We start from the raw sequence: 21,416 nt of genomic DNA on the forward strand, positions 1-21,416 counted from the left end.
AAACCCAAGCAGCAAGAGTGACTCACTGAGCCTAAGGGACACACACACACACACACTCACACACACACTGAGTAGGGGGTGACAGGGTTTAACCCACCTACGTTGACTGCCTTCTCATTCTCAAACTGAAAACACATTAAAAAATAACGTCTGAAGTGGCAGGGCTTCTTTCAAAGGGATTAAAGGGGATGTTTTTGTCTACTGAACTTGCCGGAGTGTACACTCACTCTCTCACTCTCATAGCGCTATCACAGGAAGAGCGCCGCTCACAGCACAATACAGCGAGCCGTTTGCACTTGAGGCTATGCATTCCTGAGCACTCTGGCATATAAACTGACAAAAGGAATTCTCAGGCAGCCTTGCTCAGCCGCGCTATTGTCGAAAACACACAGGCTCAGGTGTAGCGGCGTTCACGTTGGCTGCGTGTACACGAGGAGGATTGTCGAGGCTGTGCAGATTGGCCTACATATGGCAGGAGGCCTGATGCAACTTAAGCGATGTGCAGCCATCAGTGTGTCGATTTGAACTCACTCACTCCGCACCAAGTCCCCGCCACCCAGGATCTCTCATCGAGAAAAACTGCCTAAATATGTGATGAGCTGAGCTGTAAGAGGATTCTGCAGTACACACACACACACACACACACACACATTTCAAAGGCATACACAGACACACAAACATGCCTTTCCAGTTGCAAAAGAAGGAGACAACTCTGCTCACTTGGGATAATTAGAGCACACGCACAGCCTGGAAGACAAAGCCTGGCATCGTGAGAACAAGGCTCGCCTGATGAGGCCTCTCTATTTAAATCCCCGGGATGAGCTGAGAGTGTGTCTGTCGATGGAATCGCTCCAGGAGACGTGCACGGGCTTCGGGGGGGGGGGAGAAACAGCCATGGCAGTGAAAAGGAGACACAGACGGAGACAGAAAACTGCAGATGAACGGAGAAGCAGGAAGGTGTCTTTTAGGAAATGAAAGGACAGAGAATAAGATTCAAAACGACATCCCTTCCTGCTGTTAGTCAGAGGGAGCAGATCAGACCTCAGTGTTGAGCGAACACCAATAAAATGATGCACAGGTGATTCGCTGTGCTCGGAGCCACTTTGAAGTCACTTCGCCTCTGCGGGGCTTGTAAAGGAGTTAGTGGGTGAGTGGGGGAGTAAACTGAATGAGCGTATGAGTGTGTGAGCATACAGAGAGGGGTAGGGCCCTGGGATTAGTATGTTCCCCTTTGCAGATCTATAAGCACCAACTGTTTCTTGTCGCTAAGAGGATTCACAGGGATACGGGGCTGTCCCAACAATTGAAAGCAAGGTTTTAGACGCTAATCTACGAATTCAAGGGCGAGTGAGGCTGATTCTCGGCCGATGGAGCGCACGCTGCTGCCTTCAACTTGATTGACACGGCAGAGTGTGGAGGTCAAAGAGGCAATCTAAACAGCTTAGAGGAGGGAGAAGAAACGGCACACGGAAGGCTTTAACTGTGCTCCACCACCCACAACGACGTATTGAGAGATCATCATCAAATGCAAGTGCTACTGATTGTTGTTTTGGGTTTCTTTCAGGCGTGAAACGTGGCCACCGGTCTGCCTTTGCCCTCGTCTGTGCTCGGTATCTTGATCACCTCTGTATGGTTACGACACCCTGGGTCGTCCGGGCCATTCAGGGGCACACAAAAGGCCCTCATAGGGAACCATTCAGCCCTGCTAACAGACGGCTCCATAACACCCGCCCCGACAATCACGGCCAACCGAGGGCTTTCATTCACATGCAATTGTTCACTATCAGCCCGTATCCAGAGCAAATACACACATGGAAGCACACAGGAGCACGCTTTAATGTCAGCGCTCACCTACAAGCACACAGCCAAGCACGCACACAGACTATGGATGATAAGAGAAAAAAAAAATGCTGCTGCAGGAAGACTGCAACCCAAGATCAATAAGCGCAGTACCACAGTCATATTTTTGGGGTTATGCTGGACAGATTCTTCTCCTTACATCTTCTTCTCCCCGTGCTCAAGGATCCAGCACATGTGTGGATTCCTCTAGAGCCACTCTGACTGGTACATGTTTGCAAACGCACCCCATAAAGCCGAAGTCACTCCACCGGCACGAGGTAACACACTTTTTAAATCTCTTCCACACAAGCTCAATCTTGCCTTAAATTCAAACACGTGTTGATGTACTTGACGCTACAGGCTCACTGGAGGGAAAACAACAACATATCGTTTTTTTTAATTTCACGACAGGCACAAAAATCTGATGTTGTGTAACGCTCAGTCATTTTTACGCCGTGTGTCATGGCTGTTGAAATCTCTGCTAGCTTAAGTCAGCAGAGAATAAAATGTACTGAATGCATTAACTGTTAGTGGTAGGCAGATATTCTCTATTCCATTAATCCAGTGGGAGCCATATCAGCAAATGCCTTAGCGTGACGCAATTCTCTGGGTAAACCTGCTATGTGGTTCTAGCCTGCGCCATATTTCTAATTTGGCTCCAGAAAAGACACAGCTGCTCACCCTGGATTCGCCACATGAACATGAAATCAACCCCTGCTCATTGTTTTTGGATACAAACGGGGATATAACGTTAAAAGGCGAGATCCAGAGAGGAAAGAGCTAGAAATCACAAGGGCAAAACCTCTTTAGAAGCCACTGCAGACAGTGAAGCCTGCAACATTGACATGTTCAGGTGCAAGAGGGGGGGGGGAAACGCAGCTGAAGAAACAAAAGCTCACAATCTGGCACTCTCACAGGTATGTGACAAAACAAACCCGTTTACACAGCTGAAGTAGCTGGCTAATCCCAATACGCTTAAAAAGGAGGAACTGTGAACAAGAGGGCCGCTCCAGTCCGATGACACCTCCACAATCACAACATGCGAAGAGATGAGGAACAATGGAAGAAGAGAGGTGGACGAGGGGGGGATTAACCATCCCTGACCGACAGTGAGTGTGTCTCTGAGGAGCCCTCGTAAATTCAGGCTCAAGGTCCAGGGGAGCGAGTGCAGTCAGCATGTCAGGACAGCAATATCTGCCTCAGCTGCGTGTCTGCAAGCTCGCTGGCAGGGCCCGGGCTGCACACGGCAGCAGCTCCACTGACAAACAACAGCAAAAGCAGCTGGTTTTGGGCCAGCCAAGTCCTGACATGGCTGAAACAATTGAGAATCTCACAGGAAAGATATGTAGATGTTTAACTCGCCTTGTTTTTGAGTCATCACGAATCACAAATCTCATGGATTTATGTAGTCATTTCTTTGGGGTGTTGGCTTTTCCCCTTCTGTCTGACTCACTGTTGTGTTTTGCCCTACAGGTGCTAATTCAGGTGCTTGTTTCTTACCACTCAAGTACAAAGTCAAAGGTTTCCTGTAGACAGTACACAGGCTTATGAATATCTGTAGTCCATGAATGGGATGTTTTACTGCAAGTAAAAATGTCATCTCAAACAAAGAAAAAAGCCTTGTCCTTCTGGGCAGCCATTGATTAACCACAGGAATCCTCAGCATGCGCCTTACTGTCGAGGCGCACGGCAGCCACCATAAATTTCTCAATTTAATCTGGGTGACTGATCAGGAAAATGCATTGATTTCATCCATTAATCATCTCATGAGAGTCTGTAGAGTATCGATCAGCACATCTGTGCGGTTAGGAAGGTTGACTGAGGAGGCAATCATTGCAGAGGGGACTGGTCTTTGTGGAGAGAGAGAGAGAGCAGCTGCATAGATTTTGTTGGGGACATAATAACCATTATTCCCCTCCATACGCACACAATGCCAGCCAATACTGTCTCAAAATGGCCGAGGTTTTTGTCGCAAATGTAGGGGAGCGAGACACGTTCCCTGATAACCACTTTGCACGGCGCACAATAGTGCCAGGAGGAGACGTCTTGTTAAAATGTTTTGTCATGGTTGCTTCAACAGTGAGCAGGAACACTTGTGTTTATCCTCTGAGGGGGTGGGGGTGCGAGGGCCGTTTGCTCTGAAAATGGGCGCATTGTTATCCGCTGACACACACGTCTGACACTGCAGGCATCCGTGTCCAGGGACAATAACTGGTGAGCCAGCAGGAAAATAGGACATCAGGTCGGTAAGGAGTGTGTGCACGTGTGTGAGTGGGTGTGTTTGCACAGGAGGACCTACATTTGGGTCTAACAAATGGAGCATTTTGGTGGTGCACATACAGACCAGACCTGCCAAAATAACACATTAAAAGACACTAGTGAGGAAGAACAGGGGCCTGTCTGCGCCACAGATCTGGTCCCAGAGGGGGCCATCCTGTGTTGGCACAGGATAAGCTGGAGTTTGAATGCCTGGGTGAAGGATTTCCTCCTCTCTGCTTACAAAATAACACACACTGACACACACACACACACATGATGGACACAACTGTTGCTAAAGCAGGCAGCATGCTGTTTGTGATCCATTGCAGAGGTCGTGTGTGTCCCCAAAGGCCTGACGAAGCCACAGCTGTCTTTCATTTGATCTCTGCAGCAAACCCTGCTGTAATTCTTCTTACAGCACCTTCCGGCCCCACATTGTTCAACTCACACCAGCAACCTGCAATCAGCGCTCAGCAGTGAGGCCAAGAATGACCTGAAACACAAGCTCTTTAATATTTAACCAGATCTGATATTATATCAGCATCCATGAACACGCGTCCAACCTATAAAACTATATAAAAACAAGTATTATGTAAATCCTGACACTGTAACAGAAACCACTGTGGTCAAATCTCCAGTGTGGGAGATGCAGTAAAAGCTTAACACAAACATACAGTTACATGAAGCGGTGATAAATTAAATAGTGCATTCGTTAGGAGATCAGCAGGGCTTAGCCACAAATGCCTCATGTGAAGAGAGGTGAAATATAGGCCGAAAAGATTTGCTTTTGCATGCGCAAAACACACACACAGGCGTTTTGATCCAAATCAGACCAACCTGGTGCAGATTACACCAAGAGGGGGGAAAAAATCAGATTACATACCTCAATGTAGCCGGCCAGCGCTGGAACCACAATGCCCAAAATAAGGACCGATATCGCGGGGACTGAACCCATCTTCCAGGATCTCCGCTTATGCTACTGTAAATAACTTATATCCTGAGAGCTATACGCGTAAAGTGCCGTCCGGGGGGATAGAGAGCCAAGTCCTGGGGGTGATCTGGTGATCTGTCCCGGAGAGTCCTGTGGAGAGTCCCGCTCCGCTTGTTTTGTCACCCGAGCTCGACCGACAGTGTTGGAGGGAGCCTGAGTGTCGGTCTCCTCCTGAAATGTGGACCGTGAGTCGGTGGCGCGGCTGCTCTGCCTCTGCTGCCTCCTCCCTCCTCTGGTTCATCCGATCCGCACACTGAGCATGCTGGGTAGCGCTGCGCCACCAGGCGGCCGGCAGCAAGACATCCACCCTCAGAGGCGACTTAGCATGAACTGCCCCCACCATGGTGACTGTAGGGAGAGAGGGGGGGGGGCAGAGACAGTGAGGGTGGCAATATTACCACTAATACTACTACTATTAGTACTAATACTACTGCTATTAGTACTAATACTACTGATGCTGCTGCTACTATTAATACTAATACTACTACTATTAGTACTAATACTACTGCTATTAGTACTGATACTACTGCTATTAGTACTAATACTACTGATGCTGCTGCTACTATTAATACTACTACTATTAGTACTAATACTACTACTATTAGTACTAATACTACTGATGCTGCTGCTACTATTAATACTATTGCTATTAGTACTAATACTACTACTATTAGTACTAATACTACTACTATTAGTACTAATACTACTGATGCAGCTACTAATACTACTACTATTAGTACTAATACTACTACTATTAGTACTAATACTACTGATGCAGCTACTAATACTACTAATATTAGTACTAATACTACTGCTATTAGTACTAATACTACTACTATTAGTACCACTACTACTGATGCTGCTGCTACTATTAATACTACTACTATTAGTACTAATACTACTACTATTAGTACTAATACTACTGATGCTGCTGCTACTATTAATACTACTGCTATTAGTACTAATACTACTACTATTAGTACTAATACTACTACTATTAGTACTAATACTACTGATGCAGCTACTAATACTACTACTATTAGTACTGATACTACTGCTATTAGTACTAATACTACTGATGCTGCTGCTACTATTAATACTACTACTATTAGTACTAATACTACTACTATTAGTACTGATACTACTGCTATTAGTACTAATACTACTGATGCTGCTGCTACTATTAATACTACTACTATTAGTACTAATACTACTACTATTAGCACTAATACTACTGATGCTGCTGCTACTATTAATACTACTGCTATTAGTACTAATACTACTACTATTAGTACTAATACTACTACTATTAGTACTAATACTACTGATGCAGCTACTAATACTACTACTATTAGTACTAATACTACTACTATTAGTACTAATACTACTGATGCAGCTACTAATACTACTAATATTAGTACTAATACTACTGCTATTAGTACCACTACTACTGATGCTGCTGCTACTATTAATACTACTACTATTAGTACTAGTACTACTGCTATTAGTACTAATACTACTGATGCTGCTACCACTAATACTACTGCTATTAGTACTAATACTACTGATGCAGCTACTAATACTACTACAATGTCTACTACTATTACCACAACAACTACTACTACTACCACCACTATTACTGCTACTACTAATGAATGTATAGGCACCTCTTACTGCTTATTTTGCTCAGATAAGATAAAATATACATTTTTCCAGACAGATGCTATTCACACACAGATGTATGTTCCTGAACATAACCATAGTTTTGGTTCCTAAAAACTGAATACATAAATAAATGTATCTTTATTCTTATATTCAGTATCGTAAATATCTCTGTTTCGTATCTTTATATTTTGTATTCACGTTTCTTGATTTCCTTGAGCATTATCCATTATTTATTCACTATATCTTCGAGGTAATTTGTGCACTTTTTACTCCACTACATTTATATTAAAGCTGTAGTAGCTGTGTAGAGATTTTTCCACTAAGAATTGATCAGTTAATAACTAACCAACAGTTTATAAAGTAGTTAAAATGAGCTACATCTCAGTTTCCCATTTGAAAACTGCTTACACAAAACTTTGAGGGAAAATTTGTAGCCTTTACTGCACAAATACATTTATCTGACAGCTGTATTCAGTTTTACATATAAAACACAGTCAGATTATATAACATGAGCCACTGTTATACATGTAAGTGGGACATCTCACAGTGTGATGTCTCCAGATGTCTTATTTTGTGTGATCAACAGTCCAAAAATATTCAATTTATAATCATATAAAACACACAAAAGCAGAAAATTCTCACATTACAGAATTACTTTTGCTACTTTCTGTGTATTTTACCAATAATATTATTTTACCAGTAATATTTCTGTCCTTTATTTGAATGCAGGGCTCTTTTACACGTAATAAAGTATTCTGTAATGCCAGTTAAGTACATTTAAGCTCTGGGTGGTACAACTTCCCTATGAGAGCTAACAAATGCTTGTTTTAGGATGATTTCTAATGAAATCTCATTTGATATGTAACTTTTGTGAATTAGGCTTTTCTTCTTTTACTGTATAAGACTATTCTGGATATTACAAAGAGAAAAACTGAGCGAATGTTCCAAATAGAGGAACGTTTGTCTTTGTTTTGAAGGCTTCGTGATAAATGCAGATTTCATTTTCTTTGTCCAATTGGCTGTATTAATAGACAAAAGACACACACACACACACACACACACACACACCATCAGCCTTTTGTGATTTGATTATGTTGTCCCCGACTCATTTCTTTTCTCTGCAGATTGCCGCCTGTATTTCTCTCTGATGGCTTATTGAAAAAAAGCATCATGTAAATTGGATCCTAGCTTCAGGCTGCGCTCTCTCAGTGGTTATTAATTTCTCAAACGCCAGCCGTCAGACGTGTTAGAACAAGCTGAGTTTGCACATGTTACATTTAATCTTGAGGTGTGTCAATTTGATGCCACGTTACCTAGGGGAAAAAAACAAACAACTCCTGAGTGAAAAACAGAGATGTAATTTCTTCTAAATTAGTTTTAACTCTTCAGGTGACTGAAGTCCAGAAAGTTTCACCTTTTCTTTGGTTATAGGAACATAGAGCTCATTTTTATATACTTAATTTACAAACATAATGTGATTAGTGTTTATTGTTAGGGTGAATTATAGAAGCTTGCCTTAGTCGAATAGTTAAAATCAAATAAGACAATTAAATTTTCTCCTAAATGTCCTAAATCAGGCCGTTGCTGAAAACTTCCACAGAAATATATCACGTGAGGAGCAAAAGGAACAATTTCAAGCAAAAATACACCCATAACTTTAGTCATAATAACTCACAGAGCTCTAAAACAGCTCACAGAATAAGTGTTTTGTAGTCAATTGGTGAAACAGGCTGTCAAATGATTGCCTGTATTTTGTGCAGCTAAAACTACAGGGGCTAAACTACTGTGTGTTCAATGGTCCTTCCAGCTTTATGAGGGAGTTTGTCGACATTAGGACTGAATTTTATCTTCAGTTTGAGGTCTGCATTAGGTAACAGGTAACAGCACCCGTTCTCCTACATGATTTCACTCATTCGCATTTTGCTTTTAATCTCCTTTGCATCCACTTACAGAGACACACACCTTTAAGTCCACTTGTTGGGGTGTATAGCCGTCGTTGTGAGGGAGTTTTCCTTCTTTGAACTCCTTCAGGACATCTGTGAAACTTAAAGCTGGGGAGGCCATGTCTCTGTCTGTGGTTGTGGTTGTTTGGGTTGGCCGGCGCCCTCTGGATAAGGACACAAGCAGTGTTGTTATAGGATAACCAAGGCCACAGGAGATAACTGGGCTGAGCTCCAGACATCACAAGACAGGATGTCCTCTGCCTGATAATGTGCTGATGGTGACCTGGAGATCCATACAACGTGATCAGGGGTAACACAGATGGCCATGGTTCCTTGTTTAGAAACCAGAGAACTAATTCACTCATATTATTCATGCATATTTTTGGCAGCCCATGTGTTGAATCACAGGAGGCAAACTTCACAACTAAGGTGGCATCAGTGGGTGATCACACTGTGTTGACAATCTCTCTGTTCTCCTTGACCAATAAATATTTTTGCATAAAACATCAAGGCCTGAAGAGAAATTCTCCTCTTAGACTCCTCAAGACTGTTGTTGGTAGCTGAGGGGATGGCTTTAATCAATGTTTTTATTAATCATGGGTATGCACTGCCCTCCCGTGGCTATAGTGCATCACCACATCTTTATTTGTTTTATTTCAAGTGTTTTAACCGGAAGTAATAATCACACTATTGTTTGTCTTGACAATGACTCTCCATATTGATATCACAATATTAATCATCCAGATTAATTTCTGTATTATTCTCACTGAGGAATATGTGATTGAAATATCGAAATGTGGCCAATATTTAAAAGGTAATCATCTCATTGGTTTGAACCAAGTATTGATTAGAGTTTAGGCTCGTTTAATTTGAAAGTATCCACCGGAAGTAGTTTGCTTTATAGAAATAAATTATTATTATTATTATTAAATAAATTGGTCAAACGTACCGTCTCTGCTATGGTTGATAGTAATGATATAATTACATGTTATAGGACTTTATTTTACTTTTTTAAGTGTCTTATTACACAAATACTTTCAACATAAGTATTCATCTCTACTGACCCTATTGATAAAGCATTTAAATAATCATTAAGATAAGCATTATTCCCACTGAATAATGCAGAGGTTTAGACTATAAACTGAAAAAACAATTTCACGATAATTTCATGACAGTTTATGTTAGTTTGGGCTGTTTCAGTTTGGGCACTGTATTTTGAAAGTATTTACCGGAAGTAATGCTAAATCAATCAGCGCTATATTGATGCTAACTTGATCATTTTCTCCTCTCTGTGACCAACGGAGGGCAGCACACACACTAAATATAGATGCCAGCCAACAGTAACCGCCACATTTGTCCTGAATATATATATTTATGTATGTGTAAATCACATATTTATATTTTTTCACGAACTGTCCAACATTTAAGTGACGTTAGCTAAAGCTAGCTGTGCAAAATAGAAGAAAGTACAGCTTTGAACTGAAGCTTTAATTCAATTGGACGACGTCGGTGTTTGAATTTTCTGATTGGCTGTTCTAAAATCATGGATTAATATAAAAATTGATTATATCGTTATAACCGCAATTAATAAATCACCTTGGCGCCAACATAGTAAACTGTAGTAACTTATTATTTAATTTTATAGAGTTTATAATCGTTTTCGTGAAGACAAATATCCTAAAAATAAAAAATATCCTAAATCGCTCCTGCTCTCGAGTGAACAAGCACCAATCAGAAGCCACGTTCTTGCGTGTTGCTAGGCAGATTATGTTAATATATGCAATGCAGCCATCTCTGCAGCTACCATTCTGAGGTAAGAACAACTTGTACGCTTTCCACAAAATGTAAGAAAACTGGGAATTGCTTCACGGCCAGTTCTGTAGCTCGACATCTCGGTAGCCTTTCTGTTAATATAAATTAAATGTGCGGGTGTTTTTGGCGCAGTTGTACCGGTAGAAAATGTGTATATTTTCTTTGGGTCTCTTCGGATGCGGTTGTTGTTGTTAGTCCCACCCAAAATGGATCCCGTTCTTCCTTGTTCACTGTAGACCTGAAGGGCTGGGCTCAACTAGATCGGGGGGACGGGTGGGTCTACCCAAATTATTCGGGCTTTTAGCGCCTCTAAACCACCTGTGTTACTATTGGCAGAGTGTGATCCGCGTCCTGGAGCCTGACAAGTTATGTTTGGCTCCATGGTCGGCCTTACATTGGGACTAAATGGCCGTTGTGCTAATGTTGCGGTGCAGTAAATGCCCGGGTTTCTATAGCGCTGGTTTTTGTGGTATGGTCCAGTTGGGACTGAGAACCTGCGGGGTTAAAATAGGGGGGAATTGAATTTATTATTGATTATACCAACTGCGTTTCTGAATGAGTTCCCACACTGGTGATTTTTCACGGTGGCTTTTGAGCCGACATGCGGTCGTATTTAGTCCCCGTTTACCGGGCGGCCTCCGGAGCAAACGTAAACCCGCGTTTCGCCCCGTACCCCCGCAGAGAGTCGTGTGTGGCCGCTCTGCACACCAAGAGACACGCTGCTTCATTCTGGCGTGCATGTCATGTCAGCTGAGTTTAAACTGCACCCTAAAATCTCAGATGCAGGCGGGACATGGGGTCGAACTGAGTGCCACTTTGCACAGATATGGCTGCTGCAGTGCCTGGTTGTTGCAGGCAAACAGCTTTTGCCTTCACAGGCGGGTCTAGTGCATAATATGACTTTGACAACAGAGACTCCATCAGCCATTCATTCACCATAAACACATGTCTGCAGAGAGAAACATCTGTCTGAAATAATACATCAGAAGACATGCAGCCCTTTGCAGTCAAATTCTTATTAAAAACCCCTAAACAGTTTGTGCTATTACCTATTATTGCATTATTATTATTATTATTATTATTATTATGATTACAGGTCATTTTTAAATCACCCCCCATCTTTTTGTCTGTGTGCATTACAGGCATCCCTGGCTATCTCCAGAGTGAAGTTATAGGTGACGTGGTTGGCGACAGGCCTGGCATCGTGCTGCCATGGAGACCAAGCAGGAACCCTCTGCTGTGTGGAGTCAAACCGCAAACACTGAGGCAGGCAACGGCACACAGGTCAGCCGTCCTGTCCGAATGGCTCCTGAGCTGCTAAATTAGAGTCCAAAGTGATGGAAAAAGGATGCAGCACATTTGATTTTGTCAGAGGACAGATTAGGCATTTCAGGATTTAACTTACTTACTTGCCAAAAAAAGAAAACTCACCTCTGTCTGCTGAAATGAGTTGCTGCTAAATCCCAAAATGTACCCTTCACTTTTAAAGTTTTAACTAATAGAATAGATTGTGTAGAAGTAGTAGCTCCTCCCATTCAAAAGCAGCTGAGGAGGCCAAAAACTCATTTGTTCATAATATACTTTGTGTACCATGATTGTTTTTTTTTAAAAAGTTAATAGAAGAGCAATTGGAGGCAGAGAGTGTAGTAAAGATGCTGCAGGTCATTCAAAGCCTTTCTCTGTGGTGCGCGCATGTTGCAGGTGCATTTTGAAGGCGGCACAGTGGCCCAGATAGTGTACAGTGGAGATCAGGCGGACCGGGGACAGCAGCAGGTGGTTTACACAGCAGATGGGAACTCTTATACCTCTGTGGAGTCTGCAGAGCACACACTGGTCTACATACACCCTGCAGATGGCAGTCAGGTAAGGATGGATCTTATTTACAGCAGAGACATTTTTACCTGAGATTTCAAGCTTTTAAATGACACCAGTAACTACAGCAACATGCATCCAACAACCATTCTTGACTGCCTTTTTGTAACGTTAAAAAAAAAAAAATCCTAATTAATCCCTTTAAGAACTTCATATGTTTTTACTTTCGTGTTTTAAACGTTTAAACTTAAACTTTTCTTTCAGACTGTATTTGCTGAACAGCCACAAGTGGCTTACATCCAGCAGGATGGTACAACTCAACAGGTGAGTTTACCAGGTAATATCATGTGACTGACTAGCTGTGCACCACCAAGATAATACTGAACCTTAAAGCAATGTTGTCTCATTCGCAGGTCACAGTTTTGCTGCCCAGTGGGCAGAACATGAATGCTGCCAATCTGCATGTTCTCAGTAACGTAGCAGAGGCGCCCCAAGCTATCCTGGAGCCAGTTTCTCAGGTGAGGACATATTGTTTGTGCTGTTTACCTTTTAAAATGAATAAAAAGTGTTTGTTTATAGCAGGGAAACATCAGCAAACATCAGCACTTACACAGTGATAGCAGAAATATTGTTATTTTGTTATTCCAGCAGGTAATTAGGTCTTATTTACAATGAGCTATTTGCCGTGTAGATACAGTATAATGACATATAATATATATGATTGTTGAGTGTTTGTCTCTCAGAAACTGACAATAAATTGTTGTTTCTTGATTCTAGTGAATCAGTAAATTAGTTTTTATATGCACAGATGATGAGGATGATGATGAATAAATTGTATCTAGTTGTGTAAAACTATCAAAGGATACATTTATCTTTTCTTTTATATTAATTTCTGTTGCATTGCTACATGTGATCAAGCCAATGCAGAAGATGGGAACTTGTTATTAGGATAAACAGAGCAGCTGAGTGAGTGGTGACTCTTGTGAAATGATCTCACACACGCAGGAGCAGCTATCTGCGTCCAACTCGCTCCCCTCCATGGCTGACATGGCGGACCCCCCCACCAGTCCCCTCGGGGCCACAGACTCCACGGACGACTCTGACGAAGAGGAGGATGAAGACTCTGAGATGGATGACTGGGAGCCTCGTGAGCCTCCGTCATTCAACCCTCACAGCCTCTGTGAGTGACGCCTCCCACAGTCGTAACGCTCGTAACGTGTAGAGCATTACGTCTTTTTCTGCGTGATGAAGAACGATGGTCTAGTTAATACACTCAGCTCACTGCCTTGGCATTGACCTCCTAGTAGTTTTTACCTAACATCGTGTATTTGTTGCAGAGCTGTTATATTGAATGTCTGTTTTAAGTAAAATAAGTTTATCATAAATTAACAGTTAGACCAAATTAACGTTTTATTTCTGCTGTGGTGATTCTGTCGTATTGATTTTTATCTTTTTGTGGCCTCTCAGGGTGCGAGGAGTGTAATAACACCAACCCCTCTGTGTGTCTGAAGCACGGCCCGCTGCACCCCATCCCCAACCGGCCGGTGATGTCCAAGGCTCGGGCCAGTCTGCCTCTGGTCCTCTACATAGATCGCTTCCTGGGGGGGGTGTTCTCCAAGAGACGCATCCCAAAGCGCACTCAGTTTGGTCCTGTGGAGGGACCGCTGGTTCCTCAGAGTGAACTGCAGGAACACTACATTCATCTGAAGGTAAATCACTGCTTCTGCATGATTAATTTCTATTTGATTGCTGTCGAGCTCTTTGGTTGTGCTTTGTTTATTGTGGTATTGAGCTACAGTGTCTCTATTAAGATGACTGTCCCATTATAGCTGATATTCTGATGTTGCACTTTTTGGCCACAGAAAGTGAAAACTTGAAAACGTTTTTTATTTCGGTGTTGTTTGGAATAAAGTAATCACAGCCAAACAGCCAGAAGTGTCCTAACAAGATCTAAGGTTGCACTCCTTCAGTCTGATCTCTGATCTGTTATTTGCTTGTTGTCTTAGCTGTGCATGCTGGATGCAGAGAAGGATGGAGAGAAGTCTGACGACTTGTGGTTGGACCTTTCTGATGAGGACAGCTGTAACTGGATGATGTTTGTGAGACCTGCTCAGAACCACCTGGAGCAGAACCTGGTGGCCTATCAGTACGGCTCCGAGATATTTTATGCAACCATCAAGAACATCCAACCCAAACAGGAGCTTAAGGTCAGTCCTGTGTTGTGCTGTTTTCATCCATGGTGCTGTACATTTTTCCACTGAGTGTGCAAAGTAATGAAACAAAATGTTCACACCTGCCTGCTACCTGCCCAGCACCAAACAGTAGACAGGCAAAGTTACTGACCAACTGGAAAGGAAGTTCAGTTTACTTCAGTTCAGCAAAAAGTTGGAAATCTAGTGAGAGCCAGATGTTATTCTCAGCTGTAAGGGGAGTGAATCAGTCCCAGTAACTCTGAATATGAATTTGTTTTTAATGATATTTCCCCCTGCAGGTGTGGTATGCAGCATCATATGCAGAGTTTGTCAATCAGAAGATCCATGATGTTACAGAAGAAGAGAGAAAAGGTGAGCGTCTGCTCAGCATCATGTCTCAGCTCTGCTGTGACTGCACGTGTCCCCTTACAATCTATTCACACAATAGTAGGGCTCAGTAGTGGTGGCTGTTCCTGCTCCTCACTTTCTGTCGCTCCTTCAGTGCTCCGGGAGCAAGAGAAGAACTGGCCTTGTTATGAGTGCAACCGGCGCTTTGTGAGCTCCGAACAACTGCAGCAACATCTCAACATGCACGATGACAAGTTGAACTGTGTTAGCAGGTGAAAAGCTTTTCTTTCATAATTTGTATTTTTTAGTTTCTTCCACGTTGGAGCCCATACGATCTGCTCACTGTTCCTTTCCTCTCTCAGATCTAGAGGCCGGGGTCGAGGAAGAGGCAGGAGGAGATTTGGGACAGGAAGACGACCAGGACGCCCTCCTAAATTTACACGTTTGGATCCACCAGGAGATGCTGGTGGGGACAAGACAACAGTAAGGGATGCATTAATACGTGCTGCGTTGATTAATCAATTACTTTGTTAGCTTTGAGAAATTTGAATGAATTACCAATTTCATAGAAGTTAATCGACAAATTGATCTGCAATTAAATAATTGTTAGTTGGAGCCCTTGTGAATGTATCACAGTCATATAAGACCAAAGTAATATAAAAAATTCACCAGAAAATACACATGAAGTTTTCTAAAAATAGTGAGTCCTGATATATGAAATGAGCACGACAAGATTAAACGTGTGTCAAATCTACACTTGTTTTTGAAATATGCTTGAGCCTTTAGCAACATTCTTTTTAATGACCCGTTTCCTCTGACTTTTTTCAATCAGGAGATGCTGGAATTGACGGAGAAGCCGCTGGAGGAGCGAGCGGAGGGAGCTCAGAACGGGCTGAAGGTGGTGGAGATGGAGTTGGAGGCAGAGGCTGAGACTGAGACTGAGGCAGAGAACCAGCTCATACCTCCTGCAGGGGAACCGGTCCCAGAGTCCCTCACCCAGCCCTCCAACACGGATCTGCCAGTTTCATTAAAGGAGGACCCGGCGCAGAGCAGCCAATCAGACGCCCACCTCACATCTCAGGACATACGCCGCGCCAAGAGGATACGGGTAAGACTGGAGACGGTCTGTGTTCACCGAAATGCAGCAGTGTTTTAATTCTTAGTTTATTTGGTGTCATAGTGGCCATGATTTGCTTTACAACAGTGTGTCTCTCTTCCTCAATGCGTGCTTGCCCTCAAAGATGGATGTGCAGGTAGGTGGCACCTGATGATGGCAGGAAAGCATGAGGTTTAAAGATTCCTTCTTGTCATTTTCCATGGTGTTATTTTCACGAGACATGTCAGGATATGCCCCTTCCTGCACACTCCATTGCATCTATCAGATGGAATGGATCCATGTCAGAAAACACTGCAGGGCCTTTCTGCTAGTAGTCCCTCTCTCTCTCTCTCTTTTCCATCTCAGAATGCAGCGCTGCAGCATCTTTTCATCAGGAAGAGCTTCCGTCCTTTTAAATGCACCCACTGTGGCAAGGCCTTCCGGGACAAAGACAAGCTGGATCAGCACCTGCGGGTCCACGGCCGGGACGCTTACGCCTTTTCCTGCCATATTTGCAGCAAGAGCTTCGTGAGTGACTCGGCTCTGGAGGACCATCTGCTGGTGCACACAGAGAACCGCTCCTACTCTTGTCTCTTATGCCCAGAAACTTTTGAAAGGCTGGACCTGCTCAAAGACCACGTAGGGGTGCATGCTGTGGACGGCTGCTTCACTTGTCCTTCCTGCAAGAAGACATTTACTGACTTCATCCAGGTTAGTAAGAAATGTCTCTTACAGGATGATGATATTGTGATTTTTAGCTCACTGTTCAGGCTACACACTGTGTCTTCCTTAGGTGAAGAAGCACATCCGGTGCTTCCATTCAGAGAAGATTTTCCAGTGCCCAGACTGTGAAAAGGCCTTCTGCCGCCCAGACAAGCTGCGTTTGCACATGTTGCGTCACTCTGACCGAAAGGACTTCCTGTGCTCAACATGTGGCAAGCAATTCAAGGTCAGCATTTAGAGCTAACAGTTGGTGCTTTGTGTTCATTGATATGTGAGTTCTTATGTGACAGTTCTTTTCACTTTGTGACATAAAGAGGAAAGATAAGCTGCGGGAACACATGCAGCGCATGCACAACCCTGACAGAGAGGCCAAGAAGGCTGACAGAATCCACCGCTCTAAAACCCTCAAACTGAAGGTGCCCACCACTGACTTTGAGAGCTTCATGTTCAAATGCAGAGTGTGCATGATGGGATTCAGACGGAGAGGAATGCTGGTGAGCAACAATGCAGAGAAAGCTTTTTTTTTTGCCATTATTGAATTCCTGCACACTTAAGCCTTATTTTTCTGGTTACAGGTCAATCATTTGTCTAAGCGTCACCCAGAGATGCGTATTGATGATGTGCCTGAGCTAACACTGCCAATTATCAAGCCCAACAGGGACTACTTCTGTCAGTATTGTGACAAGGTTTGTTTTGTCCATCCTGTCATGTCCACAGTGAGTTTTGCTGAAGACTTATTATCACTTATGCATTTAATGATTCCAGAGTGCACCGCAGTGTGCAGCTTGAATGTTATGCTCTGAGTCGAACATCTGCTACACCTCAAGCTCCGACCCTGAGCTCTGTGTGATATAAATTATGAATCGATATGATGGACTGATCTCTGCAGGTGTATAAGAGTGCCAGTAAGAGGAAAGCGCACATATTGAAGAACCACCCCGGGGCAGAATTGCCTCCCAGCATCCGTAAGTTGCGACCGGCTGCTCCTGGTGAGCCAGACCCCATGTTGAGCACACACACCCAGCTGACCGGCACCATTGCCACTGCACCGGTCTGTTGCCCACACTGTGCCAAGCAGTACAGCAGCAAGGTTAGTATGAAGCTCTGTCAGAGACGGTATTTTACCTCATTAGAAATCTGTATCAACATTTACACAGATTTTGACTACAGCTCTCTTTTAATTCACATTTCTATGCGGTGTCTTCGACAATCCAAGACCACAGCTGGTAACTTTCTCTGTGCTTCTGTCTCAGACTAAGATGGTTCAGCACATCAGGAAGAAGCATCCAGAGTTTGCCCAACTTGCCAACACTATCCCGGCTCCGCTGACTACAGCTGTGATCAGTAGTGCTCCTGCCGTCATCAGTGCAGATGGTACCACAGCTGAGGCTGTAGTGGTAAGATGCTCAGCGGATGTCACTTTTACAAGAAAGAAGGAAGAAAGGCCAATTAATACACACCAGGTATTATAACTGTACGATTGATGTTGTCCACAGACCACAGATTTGTTGACGCAGGCCATGACGGAGCTTTCTCAAACACTGACCACAGACTACCGCACAGCGCAGGGAGATTACCAGAGGATCCAGTACATCCCTGTGTCTCAGGCAGGAGGCAGCCTGTCGCAGCCACAACATATTCAGCTCCAGGTGGTGCAGGTGGCTCCGGTAAGATTTAAGGAGCTCATCTAAGGCCTAGATTTGCTTTTTGTGTTTTTCGAATTTCTATGTATCCTGGGAAAGCTGACTGTTGGCTTGATTTCTCTGGACACAGCTGCATCGCATTCAAACTGATGCGACTACTGGAGCTGATCGCCGTCTCTCTAGTTTATGCTTGTGATTCCACTAGATTTGCCATGACACTTTTCAGAAGTGTCCCAAAAGCAGCTCTCCGCCTTGCTCGGCTAAAAATAATAGTTTCTGACAGAAGCTGTGAACCGGCCGCATCGAGCATGAAGCTGGGAAGGAAGTGAGACACAGAAACGACATAAAGAATCTGTTCAGTTCTCAAAATAAGAAGCCCTGTGCAGGCTCCTGATCGAATATCACATCACTTCATCAATATTATTTCACTGATTAGTTAATTGCCAAAAATAAGTTCACTGTTGAACAATATATTATTGTAAACTGAATCAGAAGAGCAGAAGAAACAAGCAATTTGAATGTGACAATTTTTGATGAGCTTTTTTTTCATATTTTGGTATTATGGAAATTCTGTGTCGGTAAATTGTAAAAGTAGTAACTTGTTTTGTTTATGTATGAGAATGCCTCCTGTGGTAGATGGAGGTAATTTAAGAATCAGCAACAAGCAGTAATTTTCTCTGTTTCACAGGCTTCCTCTCCGCATTCCCAACACCCGACAGTAGATGTGAGCCAGCTCCATGACCCTCACGGCTACAGCCAACACTCCATCCAGGTACAACACATCCAGGTCACTGAGCCCTCAGGCACTGGACAAGGTGCCACCCAGGTAGATCCTCATTACGCTGCCTCTGGGGTTAGACTGATGAGTAACTTTAACACGCTGTTTGATCCAGAATGTTAAGCTTGATAACAGAATACGTCAGCGACCATCTCCTCACTTCACTCTGTTTCAGGTCTCAGGTCAGCCCCTAAGCCCCACCTCCCAGCCTAGTCAGGAGCTGAGCCCCACCCAGCTGACCCCTGTGACCTTAGCTCAGAGCCACACCCTGCAGACCAGCAGCACCCAGCAGCAGCAGCAGCAGCAGCAGCAGCAGCAGGGGACTGTGCAGCACGCTTACATACCCGGAAACTGGAACTACCGAGGCTACCGTGAGTCACACACATGCTCCCACATCATCCAGGCAGACTCTGCGTGTTTTAGTGGTTCAGTGTTGTATGATCTGTGATGTTGGCGAAACTAGCAAGAGTAGCTAGATTTTGAAAGCAGCCAACCGAAAATATCCCACCCATCCAATTAAACATCCAATTTCAGCAAATATGAAAAAAAGTGCTTCTATAATAAGTTGCTGCCTTTTAATATGTAAACTTTTTACCGTTGCAGCGTCTGAGATCCAGATGATGGCTCTACCTCATGCACAGTATGTGATAGCGGAGGCCGGCACACCTGTATCTGGAGTCAACAGCAGCCAGGTGAAAACGGTGAGTGGATGCTGCCTCATTGATGAAAATGACCAGAACATTTGGCTGTGGTTTAGGAAAGAATGGGAAATCTGTCATTTGCTCTTCCTATACTCAAGGAAACGTAGAAATAATCATCATAGCTTTGCTTTTAGAAACTTTTCAGTGCGGTGAGTTACATCCTGGTCAACCTTTATCTGCGGCACTGAAGATGTTCTCATCCCTGTCCTGCAGACACACTACGTTATCTCTGAGGGTCAGACTGAACTGGAGACCAAACAGACTGTTCCTCAGACCACAACCCAGACCCACACTGAACATCTGGAGCAGCAGTCGACCAATCAGCAAGCCACCACACAGTACATCATCACCACAACCACCAATGGCAGCGGCACTAGCGAAGTTCATATCACAAAACCCTGAACTGTACAGTGATGAACTCCGCAAACCCAGCGCAGACCCACAGACTGATCCTGCATGTAGACCTCAGCAGCTCGTACGCACATAAATGGCAGCCATATGCACATGGATACTGACTTGTGTACATACACAGCTAAAACGGGGATGAATTTAATGACCAGCACAGTTTTATGTGTCTGTAAAATGTTAAGATGTTAAAGCAGACAAAATAAACTTAGAGAAAAATGCAAAGTTTCAGTTTTTAACAGAATATATAAACTAAACTGAACACAAAGTGTAGTTTTCAGAATCCTTTTCCTTGAAACTGCATGGAACTATGGAAAATGAAAACAATCATTTTTTTTTTTTTTGTTGTGAAGTGGTGGGAAAGTTTTGCTACCCAGTCCTTACACAGGTTTGAGCACTCATTTTAAATATTTTTAAAGTTACAGACCTTTCTTAAAGTATAGTATTTGTAAATGAAAGACTGGAAAGAAATACTGAACTGAAAAATATGGAAAATATTGTATAAAACACTCCTGCGGTCGGCCTCCCAAAAATAGGCCTTCGTGCTTTCGCCCAGTGTGAGTGACCAGCGCAGCATCTGTTGTATTGTATGTTACCATATTGTTGCTGATATCTGATGGGATTTTTTTCTCCATTCATTTCCTTTTTGTGTCAGACATCTGTTTTTTTTTTTTTACATGCTGGATTGTCCTCATTTCCCAGAAGTCTTTTCCTTTGTCCCTGTCACAACTGCAATACCTGTGTTTTTATAGTAAAAATTCAGAAAAGCAAACATCATCAGTTCCACTTTTCTAAGTCTTGCTGAACGCTACCGAAGGCTTTGGGTGTCAGGCATCACTGTTTTGCTTTTCATGTGGTTTTACAAGAACTGCACAGAATTTTCATGGACACAGTCAGTGTGAAACTCACGACCCGATTTTGTTTTTGACATTTGTAAAAAGTAATTGAGATGAAGTCAGGTTGAAAGGCATCAGAGAGCAGGAGGAGTACTGCTTACTGTCTTACTGCTCTCTCTGCTCCAACTGTGTTTTATCTCTGATGCAGGTGTTGCTTTTCGTTATGCTAACTCATGCTACCTCTCCTTCTCTCTCATCCCATGACCTGGAAATCGTTCCCACTCCGCCATCATCAATCTCTCAAATGCACTTTGAGGAGAGAGGCAGCTTCTGGAGAATCTTACAGGTGTAACACGTGCAGTTCTTCCTCACA

The 21,416-nt window shown here is 43.4% G+C and overlaps 2 protein-coding genes across 5 annotated transcripts in view; one reads left to right on the top strand and one right to left on the bottom strand.

Moving 5' to 3' along the window:
• The window catches only part of aplp2 (amyloid beta (A4) precursor-like protein 2), a 51,620-nt gene extending 46,299 nt beyond the window's left edge, over window positions 1–5,321 (bottom strand). For all 3 annotated transcript variants that reach the window (XM_070828615.1, XM_070828614.1, XM_070828613.1), the window contains exon 1: window positions 4,982–5,321. In XM_070828615.1, coding sequence (XP_070684716.1) covers window positions 4,982–5,053 — 72 coding nt within the window. In that variant the 5' untranslated portion in view covers window positions 5,054–5,321. The remainder of the gene's footprint in view (window positions 1–4,981) is intronic.
• A 5,163-nt stretch (window positions 5,322–10,484) lies between these two features.
• Window positions 10,485–20,926, top strand: prdm10 (PR domain containing 10). Of its 2 annotated transcripts, none has more exons than XM_070829488.1 (23): window positions 10,485–10,510; window positions 11,652–11,793; window positions 12,211–12,372; window positions 12,586–12,645; window positions 12,735–12,839; window positions 13,327–13,501; window positions 13,789–14,030; window positions 14,328–14,528; window positions 14,813–14,885; window positions 15,016–15,133; window positions 15,224–15,344; window positions 15,694–15,969; window positions 16,324–16,668; window positions 16,751–16,906; window positions 16,995–17,174; window positions 17,256–17,366; window positions 17,570–17,770; window positions 17,934–18,077; window positions 18,177–18,347; window positions 19,012–19,149; window positions 19,277–19,472; window positions 19,705–19,802; window positions 20,016–20,926. In XM_070829488.1, the coding sequence occupies exons 2-23, from the start codon at window positions 11,722–11,724 to the stop codon at window positions 20,202–20,204; spliced, it is 3,534 nt and encodes a 1,177-aa protein (XP_070685589.1). In that variant the 5' UTR covers window positions 10,485–10,510; window positions 11,652–11,721; the 3' UTR covers window positions 20,205–20,926. The 2 variants fall into 2 exon arrangements, with proteins under 2 accessions (XP_070685589.1, XP_070685588.1); XM_070829487.1 differs by lacking the exon at window positions 10,485–10,510 and adding an exon at window positions 10,741–10,782.
• The last annotated feature ends 490 nt before the right edge of the window (window positions 20,927–21,416 follow it).

Source organism: Pempheris klunzingeri, chromosome 4, assembly GCF_042242105.1.
Source record: "Pempheris klunzingeri isolate RE-2024b chromosome 4, fPemKlu1.hap1, whole genome shotgun sequence".
In the NCBI taxonomy this organism is placed as follows: Eukaryota; Metazoa; Chordata; class Actinopteri; order Acropomatiformes; family Pempheridae; genus Pempheris; species Pempheris klunzingeri.